Genomic DNA, 24123 nt, shown 5'->3' with positions numbered 1-24123 from the left:
ATCTAGTGAGAATAGCAGATCTACAAGCTTGTATAGAGTTTGTAGATCTACTATTTTCACTACTTCTTTTAGTTGAATTGAATCATTTTTAATTGATGAAAAGTTGTGATTTCTTTGTTTAAACCTTTAAAAACAAATCTTGTATATATATTTAAAACGGAAAAAGGAGATACCGGTATTTACTCTCAACCCATAACAATTGGTCCGCGGGAAACAGTGGCCTAAACTAAGGGACATGCAGGCCTCGGTTGCTTTCAGGAGTCCCCACTCCCACTCGTAGGGTCCCACAGGCAGGGGTCAGGCAGACAGACAAGACAGACAGCTGCTTCTTCCTGTGCCTGGGAACCGAGAAGATGCTCAGGTCCCAGTGCGAGCCCTCAGGCCCGTCGGGAGATAAAGAAGAGGGACGGGTACTGGGGGTTCCCCTTAAGCAGAGCAACAGCAGCAGGAGGCAGGGCCCTCTCTCTGGGTACTCTGGACTGGGTCCCCTCCCATCGTCTCAGATGTGGTTGCATGAGGGTCACATCCTAGGGGAGGGTGGCCTTTCTGTCTGGCATTCAAGTCACTCTCTTAAGTCACTGGGCCTCGGGCCATGGGTTGGTCTCTCTCACTTTCCCTCATAAGATCATACGCTGCTGGGAAGGTCATCTGTGGAAGATCTCCGCATTGATCTGTCTGCCACTCACATCAATCACTCAAACTATGACTCAGCCTGGAGTCTTTTACAGTGCAACCGCTGTCTAGTTAACAACACCGTCTGAATACATGTTCCGCATAGTCTACGGTTCTGCAATGTTGTTTTGCACAGATTGGGAGACCTGTGTTGTGCACCTTGTACCACCATGGCAAATACCTGGCATGGTTGACAATAAATGGTTTCAGATTTTGAGAATACAATAGTGGACTGTAGCCACTATGGGCTGTGGCCATGTCTGAAGTCTGAACTCATTGCGCAGTCTACAATTTGAAATTGTGCAATCTGATTCAACAGAAGTAGTAATTAGTAAATACAAAAAGTATGTGATGGTGAAAAACTTTACCTCCCTCTCAGAGATGAGTGATGCTGGCCTGGGATCACGTTGTCTGACAGCAGGTCCTCAGAATTCTCTCAGCATGGACATGAATCCTCCCGGGAAGCCTTTTGACGTGAGATCCTCACAGTCTGTTTGGTTTACTGCTTCAAGTAAAAAGTTTGTCGGTGAGAGAAAGAATCTATGGAGACGATGTTTTGGAAAGTGTGGTATATGGAAAGGCAATAGAAGAGGAGAAAGAGAGAGAAGGATGCAGGCGAAATAAAGACAGAGGTGTACATCTCTCATCCACCACAAGGCGGTAATCTATCTCAGCTCTCTTCCATTAAATGATTACATTTGTTTATGCCTGTGAGCAGTACAAACTTCTCCCAGACTTCTCCCTAGCTCATAGCTACCACTGTGTTGTGTTGACCCCATTTAATGTACTTAGTTGACCGCGGTCCCCAGGGGTCTATACTTGGTCGACCTCATATTTTCCCTCAACAAAAGTCTTTGCAGAAAATAGCTCACAAGTCGTGTTGTGATGCTTTGCGAGCTTGTAGATCAGCTATTCTTTTCATAATGTTTCCCCCCTCAGGTCGGGATGCTAGGATGTGCTGTGTGTTGCTATGTGTTGCTTTAGTTGCCAATGCCAAGCACACAGGTAGGCCAACATTTTACCAAGTTGATTTCTCTCTCTCTCACACACACACACACACACACACACACACACACACACACACACACACACACACACACACACACACACACACACACACACACACACACACACACACACACACACACACACACACACACACACACACACACACACACACAGGACATTGGAGAAATACTGTGAGAGTTCATCAAATCAACCTCCTTAAAGGGATTGTGACATTAAAAAAAAGGTTTTGGAATTGTTCTTCTTTCTAATCTCAATTGCACCCAAAAAACATTAACTTTTAACATTCAGTAGATTTTCTGTGATCTGGGGTTTTCTGGCTCAAACAGGTGCTCTGATTTGCCGGCAGTAAGTGATGTAAGACCCTGCAAATCCCATATATGTCAATGGGATTTGCCAGCAGATGTCACTGTTTTCACTGTTTGCCTGTTTTCATTGTAGCCTTCCAAGGCTTCCAAACCCCAAAGAAAACTTCAGACCACAGAAAATCCACTGAATGTTCAAAGTTCAGGTTTTTGGGGTGTAATTGAGGTCATAAAACCTAAAAGAAAAAAGAAAAATAAATGAAAATGAATGTCATAAAACCTTTAACGAATCCTTACATTCCATTCTATTTTCCTTTAAACCACAGAGGGTATTCCCTGGAATGCTGCAGCTACACTGCACTAGTGGACAGCAGGGAATACTGTTCAAAGTGAGTAAGTTTCTGCAAACAACACCCATGAGTGATGTCTGGGGAAATCCAGCACTCATTTCTAAAAAATAAATAATAATCACTCTAAGCATTCTTTAAAAATGAAGGGACACAACTATGAGACATCCTTGGGAAGAGTGTGGAACAAAGAGGAACAAGATACATAAAAGCTTGACAGTAAAAGTAAAGGTGAAAAAAAAAGAGGTAAAAGTAAACACAGGTGGCATTCATTTCAGATTAAAAAGAAGAAATTTAGCTTTGGTGAATTACAGAATCATTTATTTTGTAATAGTGCGAGTTACAGTAGTGAGTCTTACAGGATTGATATGGAGTTGGCTCCCGAATTTCTTAATAACTAATCTGTATAGTTGGCAAGATAAAAAAAAAAAAACACAAAACAATAAATAAGCTAAACATTTAACCCTTGTTGAAAGAGTATGCATGGGAGGTGCATTCAGCACCACCCAACCAGGTCTCTAGACCTCAATCACAACATTTGGAAAACCACTGCTCTCCTGTATGTACAGTGAACTGATGCATGATAGGGAACGTTTCAACCTAGCACCATATATGCCATGACTGAATCAAATTCCTCTCTTTTGCTCAGAAAACGGAATGGGTCAAGACCATTTAACCTCTTAATGTAAACACTAATTAAGCTAATCTTTTTTTTTATCTCTTTTTCCAAAATCACGGAAATTGCAGACCTAGAGGTTCATGTCGCAACGTGATGACCTGCTGGTCCGCGAACCACACATTGAGAACCAGTGGCCCAATGCAACAGGTGAATGGGTAAGGCCCTAACCCATTAATTCACATGGTTAAAACAACTGTTTTCCTAACAATTATTTTCATTTGACACCATCCAACATTACGCAGTCCAAGATAAGTGGATAAGTAGATATGTGTGCACATGGGAGAACCTTGGGAGAGAAACCATTACACATGAATGAATGAATGAATGAATGAATGAATGAATGAATGAATGAATGAATGGTCATCTGATGCTAGGAACAGACTATCCATGAAGTGCCATAGATTCCTACGGTTAGGGTGGTGAGTTAAAAGTCTATTTCTCCGTGGAGAAGGCTCTCTTCATGAGCGGAGGCGGGGTCTTCCCCGCTTCGTAGACAGACTCGGGTGGAGGCGAGCTGAGGCAGCACCAGTCCGGGATGCGACCCGTCTGGTTGTAATAATCCCGAGACACAGACCTGCTGCCCAGGATGTCCTGCAGAGCTCCGAAGATGGCTCCTGTACAGGGAACAGAAGAACAGAGTGTATTCCAGTATTCTTTTATGTTTGGTAAATGCAGAAGACGACATAAATAACGTGTCTTTATGAGGACAAATACTTGCACGGAATTCAAGAGGTTGTAAAGAATATAGGAGGTACATGGTGTGCTTTTACCCACTTTCACCCTGGCATCCTTATTTTGGGCATATCAGTATCATAGACTGTAAAAAATATGGACAAAGCGTTCCCCGGGTCTAACATGAACGTAAAATGAAGCCTGTAATGATATGCTAATTCCTGATGTAAGTCGCCATCTTTTGGTACCAGCTGGCCATTGGCTGGCTCCGTTTTGTACCAGCTGGTCATTGGCTGCCCAGACAACGAGGCGGGACTTCCCCCCTTCTTCTCCGTTGGTTTTTGGTTTTTATTTTGACTCGAGTGGGAGGAGAAGACTCTTGAGTGGGAGGGGAATCCCGATCATAGACTGTAACGGTAGCCACGCCCCTCAGAACATACGCGACTTTATGGTCATTTTTTTAATTAATGGGACCATAATTTTCCAAAAAGAATATTATGACATTAGAAATGAGACTTTAAACTAGTGACTGGAAGAAGAAAGTATTCATGACCATGTTTATTAAGGTAATACAGTCTAGGTGAAGTTGGGCCAAAATACATGGGCCTCTATGGAGCTATGGGGCTTTTTGGGTCCAGTCCAGCGCCACAACAGGCCATTATATGAACTACCGATTTCAAATGAGGCTTTACGAAATATCTGGCTGACTGCCCCCCTGATCAGTATAGGCAAACATTTTTAGGTTTAAAAATAAATGCAAAATCTTAGTAAAGCAACGTCATACTTAGCAAATTATCTTTTCTAGAAAAACCTAAAGCTGCCCACCCCTGGCATAGATCAAGGTTCAAGGCTACTTAACGCAACTCATTCTCTGTCAATGACGAAAATATACGTCAGAAAGCTCTGAGGTCCACCTTGTCAATGACGTAAAATTGGGTACAGGCTTTAGTTCCGATATCATTATTGGTCCGTCGGTCATTAGACCGACAACCTACCTCAAACCCTAACCTAACCACAAGCACGGGAGCAGCACATGTTCGAGCACTAGTCCGACCTTTGTTCCCGCATGTCGGACTAATGCTCCGTCGGAATTACCATCGGATCCCGTAAAAAAAATCTTTATTTTTTCATTGATTAAGTTAGATCTTGCTCTTCACCGCCGTATGAATAGCTCTCGTCTCGGTTGCTAGGCGATCGAGAAAGCAGGAGATGAACCGGAGGTGAAAAAGTCCACCTCCACGTTAACAGATTCTTTCAAATGCATTTATCTAAACAAGCTTTATTCACGGCCCGTAACTGAAGTGGCTTGCGCTTATAAAATGTATGTTACGGGTGAATTAAAATAAGATCGCTGGACACTTTACATAGCCGTTGTTATGCAATAGTGGCAGTCGATGAGCACACACAATGCCACATACAATAATAACAGTCATTAAGGCCAATAAATTACCCTCCAGCATAATATATCTCCCCAGCTAACATACCTAGTGCATCAAGAGCAACACCTTAGCACCACCTCTAAACCGTCAACCCCACTGTCTGCCCTCCAAAAGGAGTCCATTAAAGCTCCAGACAGTGACCCCATCTATATCTTCTCCCTGACGGACCCTTTTCCTTCCAACCTGTTCAGTTATTTTTCTTCCCCACCTAATATTGAACCAGGTCCACTGGAAATGAATTGGTTCGGAACTGGAACAAAAAAAAATGGCCGCCGGTTCTGTGAAAGCACCATGGTTCCAAGAATCTAGAACAGAACCACTTCTAGAACCAAAGTTCTTATGGTGGAAAAGGGTCCATACAGTACAGCATGCACAACTTTCTTTGCCTGCCCAATGGTGACTGCTGCGCCAGGTCATTTCACAATCAATTTGTACTAGTCCTAGATATGTATAGGAGGTAACCTTGTTTGATGTTGTGACCATCTTTGGTGATTATGGTGTATTCTAATCACCCATAGACCTGGGAGCCACCACAATCACCTCGGTTTTCCTTACATTAATTGCTACATTCCACCCATTCTGACCTGAGATCAGATTCATACGAGGTTTCCACTGGACACACACTGGTCTGATTAACCCATTCTGACCTGAGATCAGATTCTAAAAATGTCAGTCGTTCTTCGATAAAAAAAAAAATAGCAGACCTACAAGCTCGTATCGCGCCACTCGGTGGCGCGATATGAGCTTGTAGATCTGCTATTTTTCAATAGCTAAAGCATAACATGATGCCAACACCAAAATGGGTGCCCGGTCAGAATGGGTTAAGCTTAAGATCCTGTACTCTAGGTTGCACTAAATTCTCAAAACCAAAACCCGAACAATATTGCTGATGCAGCTTTCACTAACTATGCCAATCATGAGGAGAAAAAGGTCCCGCACACCGTCTTCACTTATAGAGCAGTAGATTATTCAGAGTGACAACGTTTCGGTCTAAACGACCTTCACCAGGCATCTCCTGGATCTGCCGGCTCCTACGCACCTGTCCTTGTAGGTGTGCACAAGGACTTTTCTCTACTAACTATGCCACAAAACTGTGGATCACCTGACCATATATTCTTCATAAGAAATACAAATACCACCTTTTTACTGGCATAATATTGAATTTAGCCTTCTTAAACCCAGAGCACTGTCCTTCCTTGATGTACAGTTTATTTTTTATCGCATCTTATATTATTAATGACATTATGTCTATAGTTATTGCTTCGTGTTTTTAGTCTGGACTTTATTTTATTTCTCTTTTTCAATGTACAGCACTTTGAACATCATATTTGTGTGAAACGTACTATAGAAATAACCCTTATTATTCTGATAATATGCATTGGTTTGTAATTTGTATGTTGCATAGGTATTAACCCATTCTGACCGGGCTCCCATTTTGGTGTCAGCATCATGTTATGCTTTAGCTATTTAAAAATAGCAGATCTACAAGCTCATATCGCGCCACCGAGTGGCGCGATACGAGCTTGTAGGTCTGCAATTTTTGAAAAATCGAAGAGCGACTGACATTTTTAGAATCTGATCTCAGGTCAGAATGGGTTCATCAGACCAGTGTGTGTCCGGCGGAAACCTCGTATGAATCTGATCTCAGGTCAGAATGGGTCAAGGAATGTGTTTCTGCTTACCTCCGAGCCAGGCAGTGCAGTTGGGCTTGGCGGGCGGGGAGTGCAGACGGAAGCTCTTGGTCGCAAGGACATTGCAGTACTTGGGTCTCTCCACCAGGAGGCGTATCTCAGCCAGCAGGCGGTGCAAGAAGCCTGGCAGCATGGCTGTGCCTCCAATCACCACCAGGTTCTCAGACAGAACCTTACGGGTGTCAATGGGACACTGCGGGGATGAAAACACACACGCGCACGCACAAAACCCACACACAAGACAGAGACAAACCAACTCAGAAGGTGATAAACACAGGGAATGTTATGCAATCTCAGATTGTCCAGAGTCAGAGTGTTTGATGTTTGTCTTCAGCTTTCTTGATCCAAACTATAATTTGACAATGACAAGTTTGGACACATTTAAAAAATGTTACAGGATTATATAACACAAATTTTGACATAACCATTCTGTTGGGAGAACTGAGGTTTACCTAAAACAGCCACTATTAACCACTTAACATCCCTATTTTGGGGCAAGTCATTGGCAAAGATTTCCAAATGTTTTGAAATTATGTAATCTACAAGCTCACAATGCAACGCACCGTGAGATTGTGGATCGTCAATTGCTATTCAACACCACCGTATGCTGAAATATTAACCCATTCTGACCGGGCACCCATTTTGGTGTCAGCATCATGTTATGCTTTAGCTATTTAAAAATAGCAGACCTACAAGCTCATATCGCGCCACCGAGTGGCGCGATACGAGCTTGTAGGTCTGCTATTTTTTTGAAAAATCGAAGAACGACTGACATTTTTTTAGAATCTGATCTCAGGTCAGAATGGGTTCATCAGACCAGTGTGTGTCCGGCGGAAACCTCGTATGAATCTGATCTCAGGTCAGAATGGGTTAAACAGGAACACTGGTGCTTTATGAGTACAGACGGACCTGAACTAACAGCCATGCACGGTCATAGCCATCTGAAAGTGCCGGCTTAGGTACAAACCAGCTGTGATAAATGAGGGTCCATGCAGTACCTTCCCTAGTGAACAGAACTGATGCTTCAGGAGGGACTCTGTGTCTCAGCACTGATCTTGTGGAGCGTAAAGTACAGCACATCTTGTATAGCTTCATTGGCTTGCAGTGAGTAGTAGCCCTATTCCGAGTGGACTAAAGCCAAACTTGTAAAGAATATGTGAGGTACATAGTGGGCCTTTACCCACTTTCATCCTGGCATCCTCATTTTGGGCATATCATTATAGGCAAACAATGTTGGGTATAAAAACAAATGCAAAATCTACCAAATTATTTATTTGTTCAGCACAGCAATGTGTTTCAAGTTTCAATTCAGTTGTCCGATATGTGCAGTGGCCCATCGCTCACCAAGTCAGTAAAAACAAAGCTGCAGCTACAGTACACCTTGCTAGCTTAATTAGTTTGCAGTGAGTAGTAGAGCTATTGCAAGTGCACTAAAGCCAAACTTATAATTTGTCGCACAACAGTGTAGCTTGCAGAAATATAATGGAAAGCCACACCTCTGTGTGACAAATTAGGCTTTTTGAATATCTCTCTTAACCGCTTGAGCCTGACACCATTATATAATGAAAATAATCTATTTTTGCTATGCCACACCGGCATAGTTACTTGTGTAAATTAAGCATATAGGACAGTGATATACGTTTCTTTAAATAAAAAAATTTATCCCACGATTTTGTAACCCCTTTTTCACCCCTGTGTCAATTACCTAATGTGATCCTGGGCTGCTACACACCCTCTGCAAACCTGGGGAGAGCAACGGACTTGAACTCATGCTTCCTTTCCTTCACGCACGAGTGTCCAAGTTGCTCCTTTTCACCGGACAGGGGGGGAGTTTCCCTGGTTGGACGTAGTGCAACCAGTTCCTTTTCACCGGACCGGGGGGAGTTTCCCTGGTTGGACGTAGTGCAACCAGTTCCTTTTCACCGGACAGGGGGGAGTTTCCCTGGTTGGACGTAGTGCAACCAGTTCCTTTTCACCGGACAGGGGGGAGTTTCCCTGGTTGGGCGTAGTGCAACCAGTTCCTTTTCACCGGACCGGGGGGAGTTTCCCTGGTTGGACGTAGTGCAACCAGTTCCTTTCCCCAGCGGGAATCGAACACAGGACCTTCTAGCTGTGAGGCGACAGCACTACCGACTATGCCACCGTGATATATCTTTCAAAGCAGTAGGTATAAGTTTGTCAGTGGCTGCCACGGTTCTACTCCATCTATACATTGAATTTAGATTGCCCCCCAGACGTATCAGCAGTAGGCGGAGATCTCAGATCGTCTGATTATGTGTACTGTGTACATTGTGTCCTCCCGTCTGAAGATATATACATTGTGTACTGAATGCACTTGATATGACAATGTGTCCTGACTCCTGTGCGGGTTGAGCCAAAACATCTGCTCACAAGCATGTTTTTCAATTAGGTTGAAATAATTTATCTTCATCGTCGCCTCACAGCTAGAAGGTCCTGGGTTCGATTCCCGCTCGGGACGCTGTGGGACGGTGTTGGCGGCGTGTTTCCTCCTCCGCGTCATCAGTGCCCATACCCGAAGGCGGGGTATGGGCCTTTCTGTGTGGAGTTTGCATGTTCTCCCCGTGTCCCCTAGGGTAGATAGATACCCTCACAAAAAACATGCAGTAATCCTGGTCACTAAACTGCCTCCCCCTGGTCAGCCGGGGCGCCTGATGGAGGGGAAAGGAACTGGTTGGAATAACGTGTTCCTTCCACGCGCTACGTCCAACCAGGGAAACTCCCCCCTGTCAGGTGTAAAGGAGCAACTTGGACACTCAGGCATGAAGGAAGCATGAGTTCAAGTCCGTTTCTCTCCCCTTGTCTCCCATATATGGGGACTAGGTTGGTGGAGGGTGTGTAGAGCCCAGGATCACATTAGATGATTGACACAGGGGTGAAAAATGGGTTACAAAATCGTGGGATAAAGAATATATTAAAAAAGAATCTTTATGTGTAAGCAATGAGATGACATACTTGTGTGGGGCGAAATTTAAACACACATATGTAAATACTGACACAAAGAGCAGGCTCAGTACAAGGCAGAGATACGAGGCTTTTGTTTAGAGCCTTGTAACTGCCCAAGCAATGCATCAGTGTGACAGCTCTGTGCTGTCATGTTTATGGAGACCGATTAGTTTGTCCTGGTATGACCCATAGTACTACATGCATCTCACTGGAGCTTCCATTGCTCGGTGTTGGCAGCGTGGTTAGCGTTGCTGTCGGGCAGGAACCTCTTATCTCCATATTTTAACTAGGAAGCTTGAAAAGCTGTACGAAGCGACATATTTTAAGCTTATGGTCTGCTCACTATTGAATTTGCATATCTTGAAGAGTAACAGTTTGGGACTTTGGACATTTTTCCACCCGACAGAGACGTTATACAGGTCTGTTGTACTTTCTTTGAGATTTACGTTAGACAATTAAAAATCTGATCTTTTCTCCCCGATTCTGATATTTTGAGAATCATGTGATCGGAGCCGATTTCTGATCTCCCGATCCGATTGGGACAACCCTAATATATATAAAATCTATTTGACCCACACACTCATGCCTCCTGTCATTCCACAATCCAAATCACAACAAGAAATGCATCAGCTCTCATCTACCTTCACCAAGGCATCAAGTATCAGCGAGGCCACGCTCTTCTCCTCGTTGTCCTGCTCGAAGAGCATCTCCATCACAGAGTCCCTGGAAGAAGACAACCTAATTAGCAACAGCAGACGGAACTAAAGGCTGATAGTAATCACATTAAACTGGCCAGCTCATTTTATTAGGTCCGCTACTGAACAGAGGACAGTAAAGGCAAGCAATGTCCCCGAGACGAAATATTACCCTAATGACCAGTTATGTCATTTTTACAACCCAAAAGCTAATCTCTTAATTGAGGCAGTCTACTGATCATTCCCAGTATGTTTAAAGGAGAATTCCATGCTAGAAGGCTTTCTTACCTTTCTTTGTAGTTGTTACGTCCCCACCAAAGAGGTCCAGGTGTTATTTTGTGCAAAAGCTCCTTATTGGCTATTTCCCCTACCATAAGCCCTAAATGAATTGCATTGAATTGAATGGGGGCTATGGGGTGTTGTGCTAATTCGCTTATTTCCATCAAAATAAGTAGTAAAGTGTGCCGCTTGGGATATTATTTACATTATGAAGAGAGGATGTATACAAAAAAATAAAATTTTTGAGCGATGGAAATAAGCGAATTAGCACAACACCCCATAGCCCCCATTCAATTCAATGCAATTCATTTAGGACTTATGGTAGGGGAAATAGCCAATAAGGAGCTTTTGCACAAAATAACACCTGGACCTCTTTGGTGGGGACGTAACAACTACAAATAAAGGTAAGAAAGCCTTTTAGTATGGAATTCTCCTTTAATAACTAGGCCCCAGTTTCCTGACAGTTTTCTGAAAAAGCTATGTTTCTATGTCAGTCGTTCTGAGCTTGTAGATCTGCTATTTTTCAATAGCTAAAGCATAACATAATGCCAACACCAAAATGGGTTAAAGTTGACATTTTTAACTTTTATGTCAGTATCTTGGAATTCGTACCCGGATCTCTAGCACGAGTACATTTCTACCAGTCATCCTGTGAGATATTTCCCTGCTTCGCCAGGCGAGATGTTGTGCTTTTGAGCTTCAGACAATACTACTTTTCAACTAGTAGGTGTCCGATACCAGGCTTCCTCTATAGAAGAGACCACCTTCAACCACTGCATAATGTGCTAGTTACGTATTATCATACTCTTTTACAGTATATATGTTGTTCAGCTACCTGATTGATCCCTTGACATGCAGGATCTTCTCCCCATCCAACGGGTAGTCGACATCAGGGGGCGCGGCCGGGCGCTACATGTGCATAAAAAAGGTAAATACGTTTAATTAAAATCCAGACAAAAATGCATTGAAAGGAAAACAGGTGAATACTTTTACTATGTAGATCTGCTATTTTTCAATGGCTAAAGCATAACATGATGCTGACACCAAAATGGGTGCCCGGTATGCTGTTTTCCCAAGACGGCAGACGTCTTGATTCATGAAATGTGTACACAGCCTTGATTTGTGTGCAAAGCACTAGCGTATCAAATTGCTAGACCCATAACATGCAGACCATAGATATAGGGTCATGTGCAACAAGAAGAGGGGAAACCTAATTATAACCCGGTCGGTAGTACAACGGCATCGCTCGCCCAAACAGAACAGATCTACAAACTGACAAGGCTTTTTGCATCATGACACATTGTAGATTGTAGATCTGGTGTTTTTTAAGTATTGCTCTCAATACAATGTAACGTCCTCTTCAACCCCGCTAGTGTTTAAGTAGCACGAGCAGTGAAATAAACATAAACCAAATGTGTAGTGAGCGCTGCTGCTAGGACTATTAGTCCGTGACGTCACTGTTAAAGGAGAATTCCATACTAGAATGCTTTCTTATCTTTCTTACCTTTCTTTGTGGTTGTTACGTCCCCACCAAAGAGGTCCAGGTGTTTTTTGTGCAAAAACTCCTTATTGGCTATTTCCCCTACCATAAGCCCTCAATGAATTGCATTGCATTGGATGGGAATTGAATGGGGCTATGGGGTGTTATGCTAGTTTGCTTATTTCCATCGAAATAAGTAGTAAAGTGTGCCATTTGGGATATTATTTACATTATGAAGAGAGGATATATACAAAGAAATTATAATTTTGAGCGATGGAAATAAGCGAATTAGCACAACACCCCATAGCCCCATTCAATTCAATGCAATTCATTTAGGGCTTATGGTAGGGGAAATAGCCAATAAGGAGCTTTTGCACAAAATAACACCTGGACCTCTTTGGTGGGGACGTAACAACTACAAAGAAAGGTAAGAAAGCCTTTTAGTATGGAATTCTCCTTTAAGATACCACGGATGTGCCAGTGACGTCACTGTCATATGATAATTACAGACGACGTTACATTGCGATGTTTCAAAGACAGCACACATGTATGCTTTGGTTGTGTATCGTTGTTATTATGATACCTCAAAACGTCAGGAACACAGCCAAACTTTATTATTCGCTCTAAACTCTGACAAATGACATTCTCGGTCTCCCAAAGCCCCGTAGTCCACAGCACCCCTCTGAGGCACATAAGTACCATTGCAGTTGAATTAACCCATTCTGACCGGGCACCCATTTTGGTGTTGGCATCATGTTATGCTTTAGCTATTTAAAAATAGCAGATCTACAAGCTCATAGCGCGCCACCGAGTGGCGCGCTACGAGCTTGTAGGTCTGCTATTTTTGAAAAATCGAAGAGCGACTGACATTTCTAGAATCTGATCTCAGGTCAGAATGGGTTTAATCAGACCAGTGTGTGTCCGGCGGAAACCTTCGTATGAATCTGATCTCAGGTCAGAATGGGTTAAGTGTACTTGGGCAGGGAAGAATCTTGGCCAATGTGAATGCTGGCCAGCGGCCAACCAGGCAATCATATTCGGGAACGGTTCGAATCAATCAGATTGAGTCTGAATCCAACCCTAAGTGCCTTCAACACGTTTCTCAATGCATACACAAGCAGTTTTGTGTGTACCAATGAACAAACTCTGTTAAGAACGATGAATGTGCGCCTGCTGCCCTAGTGGTCCAGGCACATGCCACATATAGGCTCTGGCCTGACGGCGTGTCGCGTGTTCGAGTCCTGTTCATGACGACCTTTGCTTCATGTCTCCCCCTGTCCCTCTCTCCTCTTTCCTCTCAATCTTCACTTCACTTTTTTATCAATAAAGGCCGAAAAACCAAAAAAATCAATCAAAAAGAAAAAAATCACACCTGTGTGAACCGAGTGGAACTCCCCTCTCTCCCCCCTCCTCTCTCTCTCTCTCTCTCTCTATTAGCTTTATTATGGATATCAATCCGCGTCGCTGAGAAATTTTTTTTCATTATTATTTTGGGTCGGCCTTTCCTTCTTTAGCTGAACCTGAACCTGAACCTGAGCTGCCGTCCACCTCCCATTATACAGGCAGACTAAAAGCTTCAATAACTCCTAATCTACGGAGCTCTCCATGGTTTGGTCAATTAGCGCGATGTTCAGAGGTCTTTGCTGACTATCCGGTGGTCTAGATGGAAACATTGGTGCTTTCTAGAGCAAGGATGGCTATATTTTAGCTCGCTAGCATTGACGCTATTTATTTACCACAAGATGTGAGGCACGCACGCGCATTGTACACATACGCGCGGATATTGCTGGCCATTGCTGGTTTCACGCATGCGCACACCACTCGTGCTCAAGACGGATACATACATGATACATACGGACATTCCTGGATGTAGGAGTGGTTGCACCACTCAAAAAAAGAACGATGAATCAGACTGCACTTGGAAACAGCTGTACAGTGTACAAGCACTTGATCGCAAATCTGATCACATACACATTGAGTAAAAAAAGCCCATCGAGTGTGCACTTACTTCAGCTGTACCATCCAAGTTAAATTTGGCTTCTTGTATCTTGAGGCCTCTCTGTAGGTCACTGACAAAGCATGTTCTGACTGTAAGCAGAGAAACACAACAGACAGAGTTACAATGCTGAAATGTTATGTTAAATGATAAACTTTATTTCTATTGCACTTTTCAAAATCAAGTCTGCAAAGTGCTTCACAGACATACAAACAGAAAATACACAGTTCAATTACAAATTCAAATGCATGCAATGCAGTCAAGAAATAGCCAGAAAAAGTTAATAGTTGATTTGGCAATGAATTAAAAAAAAGACCATTTAAAAAAAAAAGAGGCTTAGCTTAGCTTTCAGTGAGACATTGCTTCGTTATTGGATAAAAAGTGACTTGTCCTTACAGGAATCACAGGAAAGGAAAGATAATCAAATAAGAAAAAACCTACCCTTTATATCCTCCACAATCTCCTCTGGAATGGAGCCTGAGGAACAGAAAGGAAACTACAGGTAACTGAAAACCAAACAAGACAACGTCAGTGTAATCCTCATATAATTCCACTACTGCAGTCAAGTCTTTGTGGTTTAGTAAGCCTCCATTTTTATCCTAAAAGCTGTGCTTAAACCCTGGTTTCGTAGTACAAAGAAAGATGATGAGGCAGCGGACTACAGCATCAGTAGGGAGAGAGTGGCAGGATGGCTGTTGTACAGATTAATTGTCGTAGATGTTTCTTTTCTTCTTCCCAAAATCATCCCCACACGATAGATTGGAACGATCCATGGGCCACGCTTTAGTGCCTAATATCAATCAGTCCATCTATCAATCCCATTGTCTAGAACTTACCAATAACCGTAGGTACACTTTGTCCACTACTGGCGTCTGTATCCACTGTGCACTGCTCCACCAGAAGTCCATCTAATTCTCTACAAGAAACACACATGACAGGAAACAATCACATCTTAAGGACTTTCAAGGCATTTATAATATGAGACAGAAAACCTCAGTGTTTAACGCTTCATTTACACTAAAACCTAACTTCTTTTTTTTTTAAAGTCCCCTGCAGTATCTTTCCATTTCCATCTACAACATCCTGGTGACTTCCTGTTCAAACTGCCAAGAGCCTGGGAGTGGTCCTGGATTTAGTCAACTGTCCTCCAAGGCAAAGCGATAACTCGATAACCTCTGGGTTAGCACTTCATCATCAGACCATTCCTCACCAAGGAAGTCTTCCCATCCAACTCTCTTTGCTGGGTCTGCCGGCATGTGCTCTCAAACATCTACTGACCCAGAACGCTGCAGCATGCTTGCTTGGTGGTCTTCAACTTCACAGCTTTTTCACGTCTCCCGACCACTGCACTCGCTCCATTGGCATTTGGCACCCACTCGCTGCTGGACGTTGCGATTACATGGTGACTGCATTGAGACTACATCTAGAGTCTAGACTATGTTGCTGTCACTGCGATCGTTTTGTCTGTGCTGAAAGGCACAAATGCTATCATAGTATATGGTCACAACAACACAGAAAATGCAGTCTGCACGCTCTATGACAGAGCCAGTGTGTAGTGTGTACATGGCACGGCCAATATGCGTATAAGAAGCCTGATTGCCTAGTATGAACCAGGGGGGCAGTCAGCCAGATATTTCGTGAAGCCTCATTTGAAATCGGTAGTTCATATAATGGCCTGTTGTGGCGCTGGACTGGACCCAAAAAGCCCCATAGCTCCATAGAGGCCCATGTATTTTGGCCCAACTTCACCTAGACTGTATTACCTTAATAAACATGGTCATGAATACTTTCTTCTTCCAGTCACTAGTTTAAAGTCTAATTTCTAATGTCATAATATTCTTTTTGGAAAATTATGGTCCCATTAATTAAAATAATGACCATAAAGTCGCGTATGTTCTGAGGGGCGTGGCTACCGTTACCGTCTATGATCGGGATTCCCCTCCCACTCAAGAGTCTACTCCTCCCACTCGAGTCAAAATAAAAACCAACGGAGAAGAAGGGGGGAAGTCCCGCCTCGTTGTCTGGGCAGCCAATGGCCAGCTGGACCCAAACGGAGCCAGCCAATGGCCAGCTGGTACCAAACGGATCTAGAAAGATGGCGATTTACAGTGCAGGAATAACAGGCTTCATTTTACGTCCATGTTAAACCCGGGGAACGCTTTGTCCATATTTTTTACAGTCTATGGTATGAACACATTTTGAGGTTTGGCACTCAGTCAGTACCCCCATTGATTCTTCCAAAGACAATTATAAATATGTAGAAGCCACATAAGTATAATACCCTTCCACATCAGCGTTAATCATAAGAGAGAAAGTGTGGATGATATTGGAAAATGTAGCAGGATTATAGGTTTTCAAACAGAAACATCTAGTAAGTGTGGATAATTGTCAGTGACTGAGCCACTGTGGAAATCCTCATGATGCAGTGACAAGATGTTCAGTTAATACAAAGATGAAAGCTAGAGGTCCTGTTGTGCTCTCTATGTCCAAGTCTTCTGTCACACACTGTATGTGTCAGATGAAGGCACGCGCTTCACTGGGAGCAATATACATCAACTTCAGTCAGTAGCATCCCCTTGAAATATACAGAATTCACAAGTTACTTACTTATGGATGGATTTCCCAGCCAAAGGCAAGGCCTCCCAGGCCGGAAGAATAGGAGTGCACTCGTAGACCTGATGTCACAGTTAAGGGAGTAGCCGAAATAATCTGACATAGAACTAAACTATCCATTAAGTTACCAAACCTACGTTTAAAAATGAAAACTTCAGAATCAGGACAAAATTCTTTAAAGTTCTATACCCTGGGGGAAAAAAACACAGTGGGAAGAAGAATGATGGTACTGAACTAATAATTTGTACTCCCGTTTTAATCCCTTGTTTAAGACCTCTGCAGTCCAAGTCGCTGAGTAAAGGATACAGGCAGCACCAGTGTCTCTGTGTAACCACAGTCCATCACCAGGGCAGAGTTAATGCCCAGGGTCATGATGGACATCAGATGACTGGGGGCAAACAGCACCGAGGGCACCTGCGTGGTATCACCAAACAAAGAATGATAGTCCAAAAGCACCAAAAATAGCTAAATTAGCCAATTTACAAGCTCACAATGCTTTATGACGGTTAGGGAAACTCCACCAGGTTGTTTATTTTATAAGTATATAGGGGCTATGTGGCTAATACTGAAATGGTACATTTTCTGCATATACAGTATAATAATTTAATCAATATGTTGTGATATGCATAATACTGTATATATGCAACTTAAATGTAAGGCTGGCATGAGTTAAGCACTCTGAAATAACAGTTTATAAATGTTATTCCACAAATATAGCATTCTGGATGGTAGTTCACAATAAAACCCGGCTGTGGACTTCTCCTTTGAAATAAGGGTAATTTGCTACACTTCCAAGTACCAACTTTATAGTCACATCACATGTTTACATCATGTCATCATAAGCAGGCTCAACATGGGCCCCGTTACCTCAAACTGCTTGAAGAAGACTTTGGTGAGGGTCTCCCTGAAGTGGGACGGGCAAAGGATGGACTCGATGATGACCACTCTTCTGTCGCGAGGGTTCACCAAGAGGTGCCTGTTTCCGTGATATAAGTCTCAGCCGGTCAATTTCAACTTCCAGAGTCACATCTTGAGGCACAATAATTTTGATTTGTAAATTACTATAATCTCAATGCATTTATTATTTTAGATTTTATTGTCCGTAATACTCCAAGCTTCATGTATATATGCATTTTTGCCAATACAAACATAAAATCAATCAATCAAAACCTATGACTCAAGCAATCTCCAATTTTGGGAAAGTCTGAAGTAAAGTTAACAAAATGATGTTATAATTAAATACATGGCATTACAGTCGTTACTTATTTTTTACATGTATTCTAAGATTTCGGGCAGTTTGGTCATAATGCACACATACATTTCTTATGTGAAATGACTGTTTTCCTTTTTTGTTGCATTTTCTACTCATCCATGGCACAAAGTAGAGCCATCCCATTCTGACCGGGCACCCATTTTGGTGTTAGCATCATGTTATGCTTTAGCTATTTAAAAATAGCAGATCTACAAGCTCATATCGCGCCACCGAGTGGCGCGATAAGAGCTTGTAGGTCTGCTATTTTTGAAAAAAATCGAAGAACGACTGACATTTTTAGAATCTGATCTCAGGTCAGAATGGGTTAGTCAGACCAGTGTGTGTCCAGTGGAAACCTCGCATGAATCTGATCTCAGGTCAGAATGGGTTCAAACGTGTAGCACTGCAGTATCACCTGAAGTACGCCTGTATATCTGTAGTTAAAATGGACTAGAGCGGTGGCCATTAGGCGCTGGCCTACTTGTGACGACGCAAGTTGGAAATGCATGCCCAAATATGGAGTCTATGTGTGATGTCAGAACAGGCCAGCTCCATATATGGAGATCTAGGGGTGATCAGGTGTGATCAATTGGCTAATTTGGGCCCTTTCCAGAGCCTGGGCAGAGGCTATTGTGCTGGTTCTGGACAACCGTGGGTGCGACCGACTCAAGGCCGGCTACTGCAGTGCACTCCCTGTGGGGGTGTGGAACGTGTGCGTCGAGTTTGAAGCCGGTGTGCCGAACGTTTCTCGAGTTACGTGCGCGCGTGCGCGCCGCACACACACGCACTCACTCACCTGAAGTACAGCATATGGATAAACTCTTTGAGGTTGACATACAGTTCTTCTGTGTTGATGTTGTACTGAACTACTTTGATGGCCTGCAATAGAAATATGCATGAAATACATTTGTGCAATATATGGCTGAAGAACATAATGTCAGGAGGACCACTTCACCACTTTTCAACTTATCTTCTTATTGGTCCCCACAATGTTCATGATAAAATGCCACAATTGTGTTCTACTCAGTCTGTGTCTCATTAAGGGCTGTGGGCAGTTCAGAGACCCAGATTTTTTAAAACAAGATTGTTTTTAAACAACATTTATTAGATTTATATTATCGTGAGAACAAAGCCCATTATCGAGTGAAAACAGAAAAGTCACTATCATAGTGCCTGGAGGCTGGCTCAGACTAGTGTGCTAGACCAAGCCTTTTCATTTCAAGGCCCATTATTTATTCAGCATTTGAGCCACGGACCACCATTTGATGAGATCTAGTCTCTCAGATCCAAAACTAAAGAATATTTTGTTGTCGTTGGATAAGATTTTGTCCACAATTCCATGCTTTTGGTGAATGTTGATAAAAAATAACAATTCTTCTACATGCTCTAATTGTGTAGACTTCTTGTAAATTGCAGATGTTTAACAATAATGTAACTCTGGAGTGTAAAATTAAACCATTTTACGCTCTCAAGAGTTAAAGATCTATAAGGGTCCATTTTGTTACCAACTCTCCATCATTTAGTTGGGGACCACCTGGAACCCCCTCAAGTACCACTGGTTGAAAACCACTGTCCTAGACGGTCAACCATATAGAGTTTAAGGAGTTAAGATCTCACCTGTTTCTGCCCTGGCTTCTGGATCTCGCTTGGAATGATGAACCTGGGACCCGTTTCCCCTGCAAAGCCACATCTACAACACAAAAGCAGCTCTGTCAGAAAAAACAACCAGGGCTTTTAGATCTGCTTTTACTTGAATGATCGCCACCAGAATAGGGATGATAGGTTTCAAGTGATTAATTGGTTTTCAAACTTTTTCATATCGAGGATGTATTTGGCCAGCATTTCACTAAAGTAAGTAAGCCTTGCCGACCCATGGGGCAGGAGCCTATGTCCTGTTTCTGTAGCGTGAGCCGTGAGGCAGCTTGACGAACAAGTACACCCCCTGGACTGACGCTAGTACAGTCAGTATGTCGCAGGGACTTACCCCCAATCCAACCATTGATGCTGAGTGCCAAGCAGGGAGGCACTGGGTCCCATATTTAGATTCTTTGATATGACCCAGCCGGGGATCGAACCCCAACCTTCCAGCCTCAGAACGAACACTCTAACCACAAGGGCACTGAGCAGCATTTCACTGCATGTAGTTTTATGAGCATCTTCAATCTAATGTTTTAGTGCCTATCTAGAATAGGTGAAGAGGTCTCGGCAAGAATCGATTTAACAGGATTATACTATACTCTACATCAGGTACAAACGTTTCGGCTATCCAGCCTTCATCAGTGCCCATCTACTAAAGCTCTAATAAAGCTGCCTGTGTTATAACAATGAACACAGATAAAACCCAAATAGACCACATGGATTTTCACATGACCTGGGGCCCGTTCCACGAAACTTGGATTAGAGATTAAGCCGGGCTTTAACACATATCCTGGCTTAATATATCCTGGATCAGTGATTAACCGGTTTCATGAAAGCTGGTTGATCTTGCCAGATTAACTTAACCAGTTAACCTGGATATGTTGAGGCTTGATTTGGTTTCATGAAAGTGATGCTACATTAGTTACCATGGAAACTAATGCTTTGGACTTAGCCTGCTCCGGACCAGGCTAACAGCCAGGTTTAACCTAATCCTGATGTCTTTACTGTTCATTAAGCAGTCAAACTGATCACAAACCAATGATGTTTTCCAGATTTATTCAATTATTATGGGTTTATGTTGCCTTATTTGTATCGGTCTGCATTAAAGGACTAATTTAACCCATTCTGACCTGAGATCAGATTCATACAAGGTTTCCGCCGGACACACACTGGTCTGATGAACCCATTCTGACCTGAGATCAGATTCTAAAAATGTCAGTCGTTCTTCGATAATAAAAAAAATAGCAGACCTACAAGCTCGTATCGCGCCACTCGGTGGCGCGATATGAGCTTGTAGATCTGCTATTTTTAAATAGCTAAAGCATAACATGATGCTGACACCAAAATGGGTGCCCGGTCAGAATGGGTTAAGCACTATATAAAATCAAATAACCAAAATATATAGGCTGCACAACATCATGACAGCTTGTGAGCTTGTAGATCAGCTGCTTTTGGTGAATGTTCCCCATGAATAGGTTTGCTGTCGTGCAAGTGCACGGTTAAGAAGAATTATTATATTATATTTATATTTTTATTTTTTTGTAAAACTGAAAACCACTAAATATTACCATTATTCATTGTTTTACAACATATTACCATTGTAACGTTTCACCCACTACTACTCCTACATACTTACACCTAGAAACCCCATTCAAACCTATTTAGGTTCATCCTACAGTAGACATGTGTGCCTGAAAAGGAATCTTTGAAATGTTTCATAGTTTTAGAAATATAGTGCTTTCAAATTTGAGACATTTATAGGCAGATAGTGGCACTTCAAAAAAATCACTTTCACCTAGAAACTCCATTCACACTTTGTAAAATTCAGCTTACTGTGGAGACACATGCTGGAACTTTTTTACTTTTAAATGTTTTGTAGTTTGAGTTATTTAACTTAAACGCCCAATGCATTCTCAATGGCAATAGCACAAATTTTGGCATGCTACATGAACCCATGACCCTCACCAGTCTGGCCCCTGTCTGGACAACAACCCCCTTCCCCAAAGGTAGCTCCCTCAGAGGAGGGAGTTATGGCCAAATATCACAATGCGACAATATCATTATGCTTACAATATTAAGAATTCTGTTTTAAGTTAATAGTAGTGGTAAAATGTAAACTATATTTTTGGGGTAGTTAATCATTCAGTCTATCCACTATTGAGAGTATGTTCTCTCTTTAATTACAGCAGCAGTATTTATTTTAGAAGCTTAAATCCTTGTATCAGTAAGTCTTGAATAGATTAGTAAAGATAATGAGATATACAGAAGGGGGCTGTAATGCAACTATTAAAGGACCACTTCACCACTTTTCAACCTATCTTCATATAATAGGTCCTCACTAATAATCATGAAAAGATGGCATGATTTTTCTCTACTCAGTATGTGTCTCATAGGACGGCTGTGGGCAGTTTAGAAACCGTCTTCCAGTGACATCATCATTAGGCAGATTTATTTTTAAACAAGAATGTTTTACTAAAATATTTAGATTTTCATTATCGTGAGAACGATGGCTTCCATTTTTGCATTGCAACTTTTCAGGACTAGAAAGCCTGCAGTTTCTATTAGCTTGTATTCCCCATCGATGATGTCACTGGAAGACTGTTTCTGAACTGCCCACAGCCCTCCTATGAGACACAGACCGAGTAGAAAAAGATTGCTCCATTTTTTCATGATTATTAGTGAGGACCTATTATATGAAGATAGGTTGAAAAGTGGTGAAGTGGTCCTTTAAGGATGCAAACTGCCTTAATACCCCATGAAGAAGAAGGATCAGTAAATCTGTGATCCACATAATGGGTCTAGAGACAAAAAGCCTGACTGTCTATTAAGCCAGGCTTGCTGATCCCGGCTCGCCAAATCTGCCAATTCTGAGCCTCGCTTGGCTTTAGTGGAACGGAATAAACCAGGCTGTAAAGATCAGGATTTAAAAAGCCTGGCTTTGGCCTAAATCCTGGATTAGTTCATCCAAGTTTCGTGAAACAGGCCCCTGCCTCAGGGAGGTGTTGACTATTAATTGCTGAACAAACTGTCTCATGTTATTCGCCCTTTAACACTCTCATAGACAAGGCCCAATATATTGTTATTTTGAACACAGTATATGAAATAGAAAGATTTGTATCTACATACTGTAGTGTACATGCATTCTGATTGTTTTTATAAGAAAACAAATGCTATTTCTTCACAAAGCTAATGATGGGGCAAGACATTTATTTTCTTGCCCCATCATCAACGCTTTGAACCAGAGCTAAACCATCATGTGACAAAACTCAGGTCTTCTTACTAACAATGAAGCTGATGTTTCAATAAAGTCTGAACATGTATAATGTTGTGTTTTATGTAATAAATAAATAACAAAAAAGATTTAGCTAGCTAGCTCAAGCTTTCTGTCTGACAACATTCTGGCAGCTTTCTGCCATTTTATCTGAGGACTAATGACAATGTCATCTAGCTAAATGTCACCATTATTCCTCGGGTAAACACAGGACACATCCGTTACTAGTATTAAGGAACGTTAGCATTAATTGACATGTTAAGTACCTAAGTAATAATAACTTGTTTACATTAGCATCATGCTCTGTTAGCAGGGACAGCTAACGGTTGCTACTCACTTTGTATAAGCGGCTCCCAGGTCAATGACGACCGCAGTCTTCTCTCCTCCACTGCCCAAGCCTTCATACAGGGGCATTTTAGTAGCCTTTTTTAAAAGAAATTAATTAGAAAGAAATCAAATACAGTTAATAATCCCCTAATGTTTATGTTTGCATCGAAGCTGGGTTGGGCTGGGAGGGTCCTCGAAACCCATTGAGGTGACGGCCGTCCTGATCGCCTGACTACAAATGGAATTACGAAAGAAAAGACAATTATCAATAAAACAAAACTCACTTCTGTTGCGCATTATTATTTGAATACGGTATGTCAAGAGCGCGCAACATTTAAGATGTTATCAATCAAGCACTGTATTTGGAAATTGCTTTCCACATCAATAAATCAACCAAAGCAAGTAAATAATATATATTTTTTTATTATTATTATTTTCTTATGGGAAGAAAATAAGCTTTGTACTAAATGTGTTACATTCTAGGCTAAGTTGCTGAATTTAATTGTCTCTGACATAAATGGTAAATATGGATTTTAATTTGGAAAAAAGTGAGTTGAAGTTAAGTAGCTGTCCCTTCAGCACCAGGTAAATGTCTCATTATTATTTATATGCCTCGAATTGGCAACGAGTCAACGACAGACAGAAAAACATGATAATATGTTAAGAATGTGACTAATTACATTACAATTGATTATCATAGGCTAATCATATGCTCGTCTAAAAGGAAACTAAATGGCACTTATCATCATACATAATCAATTTCTGTTTGATTTAACG

The 24123-nt window shown here is 42.1% G+C and overlaps 1 protein-coding gene across 1 annotated transcript; it reads right to left on the bottom strand.

The window, feature by feature from the left end:
* Positions 1-2633: 2633 nt before the first annotated feature.
* actr10 (actin related protein 10) lies at positions 2634-23540 on the bottom strand. Its single transcript, XM_083789770.1, has 13 exons — positions 23357-23540; positions 19728-19800; positions 18907-18989; positions 17726-17834; positions 17165-17272; positions 16853-16920; positions 15082-15161; positions 14687-14722; positions 14258-14337; positions 11605-11678; positions 10437-10518; positions 6823-7024; positions 2634-3643 (listed from the first exon to the last, which is right to left on the bottom strand). Exons 1-13 carry the CDS (start codon positions 23431-23433, stop codon positions 3462-3464), a joined length of 1254 nt encoding a protein of 417 aa, XP_083645896.1. The 5' UTR covers positions 23434-23540; the 3' UTR covers positions 2634-3461.
* Positions 23541-24123: the final 583 nt, after the last annotated feature.

This window comes from Protomyctophum parallelum (assembly GCF_964188405.1).
Source record: "Protomyctophum parallelum genome assembly, chromosome: 19".
Lineage (NCBI taxonomy): Eukaryota > Metazoa > Chordata > Actinopteri > Myctophiformes > Myctophidae > Protomyctophum > Protomyctophum parallelum.
The sequence above is the reverse complement of the archived record's forward strand: the minus strand, read 5'-3'. Positions and strand labels throughout refer to the sequence as shown.